The 2984-nt window shown below is 36.9% G+C and overlaps 1 protein-coding gene across 1 annotated transcript; it reads right to left on the reverse strand.

Moving 5' to 3' along the window:
- Positions 1-272: 272 nt before the first annotated feature.
- Positions 273-2773, reverse strand: LOC135838208 (uncharacterized). The gene has a single exon (XM_065353838.1). It carries the CDS (start codon positions 2658-2660, stop codon positions 273-275), a length of 2388 nt encoding a protein of 795 aa, XP_065209910.1. The 5' UTR covers positions 2661-2773.
- Positions 2774-2984: the final 211 nt, after the last annotated feature.

The raw sequence follows: 2984 nt of genomic DNA on the forward strand, positions 1-2984 counted from the left end.
GAGCAGGCTGGAACGGCAAAGTAGCTTGATGGTTCATATACGTTCATTTTGGATTATCTATTGAGAAAATATCATCATGTGTTAATCCATGTGGTGTGAGTTCGATTGATTTATCTGAGTAAGTGTTGCTTACCTTCTTTACGTTCGTACGAGATGTTTAACGAAATTTTGCTTTGTAGCGTTTGACGTTGACTTGCTTGCGAATATTTTACGGAATGTGCACTATATTCACTGGATAACTTTTGCGAAAACGAAATTATTACGTTGCTGAATTATACGGCAGTTTCTTTTCTGCGGAATCGACGATAATGTCTAATTGCCCACTCTGTGTGTGTTGGTACGTAATTCCAATCAGTTTCAAATGATTTAGTGAACGTTTCACGCTGCGTTTCACTCAATATTTCCAGTATTATAGAATTCATTGTCAGTTTTTTCTTTGTTAAACGTGGATTAATTCTGATAATGGCGTTATCTTCGTCATAATTTATCGCTGAATTGCGTTTACGCAGGTTATAACGTTGTTCTGCTTCTCGTTTAACTGATTCACGTTCTTTTACATCCGGAATCGTTTTTTCCAGGGTAGTTTCGAAATCTTTTTGTTCATTAGTTGACAATGAAGTTTTCAATTTTCTTCTGATTTTATCGTATTCGGATTGTTTACGTCTCTTTTTATTAGCCACTTTTTTATCATATTCTTCATTTACGAAATTTTCGAGTAAATCTTTGTGTTTCCAGAATGCACGAATTTTTTGATGTAAAGAGCGTTTATCAAATTTCGATCGGAGTTTGGGCTCCTTTCTAAATGCCTCAAGTTGATGTAACGTGAGGTAAGTTACTATTTGTCTTACGCTAATGAGTGTTCTGTCTTTCTTTTCTTTCAGATTTTGTATTTCGTAACAATTTCTGCCTGCCCTCTTCACAATCGCATATGGCCCATTCTGTTTGACATAAAGTTTAGCGGAAGCAAGTTTATCTGCTGATGATTGACGATGATTCGTAATCATCACCAGTTCACCAGGTTTGTGTAAACGTAAATCACCTCTTTTCTCATTGAACTTCTGTTCATCGTTTTGATGTTTAATCGCTCTTTTTTCTTTATTCAGATGGATTAATGCCTGGTGGTATGACATTAAGTCTATTCGAGCCGTGTCAACTTCTTCCGTATATACAGCCTTTCTTGCAAGTTGATCCGCAGTGAAGTTTCCGTAATCAGTTTTTCGAGCATAAGTATGACATAAATGGAATTCGTCAAACTGTTGTTTCAATTTAATTACTTCTTCGAAAATCTCTTTGTGATGTACAGGTTTTCCGGAATTATTTTTCCATTTGTTTTCTACCCATCGATCACATTCAGAGTTGATTGCTAACGTGACATATTGAGAATCCGTGAAAATCATTAGTTTCGTAACTCCATGGGTAATCATAGTTTCCATAGCAATTTTAAGTGCCATGATCTCTGCTAAATTGTTAGTATTCGTATAATTTGGGTGGTTGATTCTTTCAGAAATGTTCTTCGATCCTTCCGGATGCCAACAGATTCCGACACCAGCAATTGCATCTTCGTCACCGTTGTTTGCGCAAGCTCCATCTACCCAAACCCATACGTGGCCATCGGATGCTGTATAGACGTCGTTTAGCATATCTAATTTCGTAGATTTAAGTTCTTCTATCGTGATAGATGGTACTTGTTTGTTTCTAGCAGTTTTACGTAATTCTTTTAGCTCATAGTGAGCATTGATCGGGACCCGGTCGATAGGTAGGTTCAAAACAAAATCGTTAATTTCCCAAAGGTCATTAGGTAGAATGCCGACTTCGTTAGGGCAATTGTTGATTTCGTCTTCGACTTCTTTAGTATAGTGATGCCATCCTTCATGGGAATACGCTCCTCTACAGTCAAAATTGATTTTTAGTCGTAGGCGTTCTCCGATCATTCTCATTGATCGTTCAACTGGGTTGGACTGTGGGTTATATGGTGTTGAATTGCCTACGGTGATTTTTTGTTTTGTAAGAGTTTGATTCCAACGTGAATTACGAAATTGAACAGCGTTGTCTGTATTGATTTTTCTGATTTTGTACCCTAAATCCTTGATGTTATTAATTATGGTTAACATGCAGTCTGCGACTGTTTCTTGTTTTATGTCTAACATAAGCTGTAACCAAATTTTTCCGGAGAAAATATCTTTTGCTACTAAGAGGTATCTAGGTTCATTTGAACTGTTTGCGATCGGTCCTAGGATATCTACAGATAATACGTCAGCTAGGCAATGTGCTTCTACAAATGAAAATTCTACAGGTTTCTTTATTCCATAGGATTTGTTTGATTTACATGCGAGGCAGGCACTGGTCAGGTATCGAGCATAATGTTTTGAATTTGATGAATAATAAAATCTTCGGAAAATTTGGGTCAACTTGTTGGCACCAACATGTCCAAAAATATCATGTATATACATCATCGTGTCTGCGAATAGTTCATCGGGAAGGACTGGTACAATTGAATCATCCTTGTATCTGAACATTAGGAATTCTCTACCATTGATTTCGTGTATCTCGTATCTTTTAGCTAATTGTCCTTTTGCAAGACGTTCTCTTTTTGTGAGTTCTGAATCTGGTGTTCTTAACTTACGTGTAATTTTCATGCAATTCGGGTCTCTCTTCTGCATAACATCGATTTTGTCTAAACTGCTGAGCAGTTTGTCGACGATTTTCTCTTGATGTGTGTCTACTTGTGTTACGAAATTGATAACGTTGATGCTGTTCAAAGTTAATTCAGGAGCTTGAATTCCAAACCACCGTTTATGCTTTTTTCGCAAATCATATATCAAGTTGTAACAATTGAGTTGAGTGATCCAAATAGCAGCTTTCCGGTGTACTTCGGCTATGACCTCGAATTGTGAAACAATTGATTTCAAATCACTTCTAACATGGATGGTCCTTCCATGTAGCCAAAGCTGCAACTTTTTGATTGTTTTCGCAAGATTGTACAT

This window comes from Planococcus citri, chromosome 2 (assembly GCF_950023065.1).
Source record: "Planococcus citri chromosome 2, ihPlaCitr1.1, whole genome shotgun sequence".
Taxonomy (NCBI): domain Eukaryota; kingdom Metazoa; phylum Arthropoda; class Insecta; order Hemiptera; family Pseudococcidae; genus Planococcus; species Planococcus citri.

What these genes read in the sequence shown, in the direction of transcription:
- LOC135838208 (XM_065353838.1), bottom strand. Translation starts at nt 2,660, where the DNA reads ATGCAGAAGAGAGACCCGAATTGCATGAAAATTACACGTAAGTTAAGA.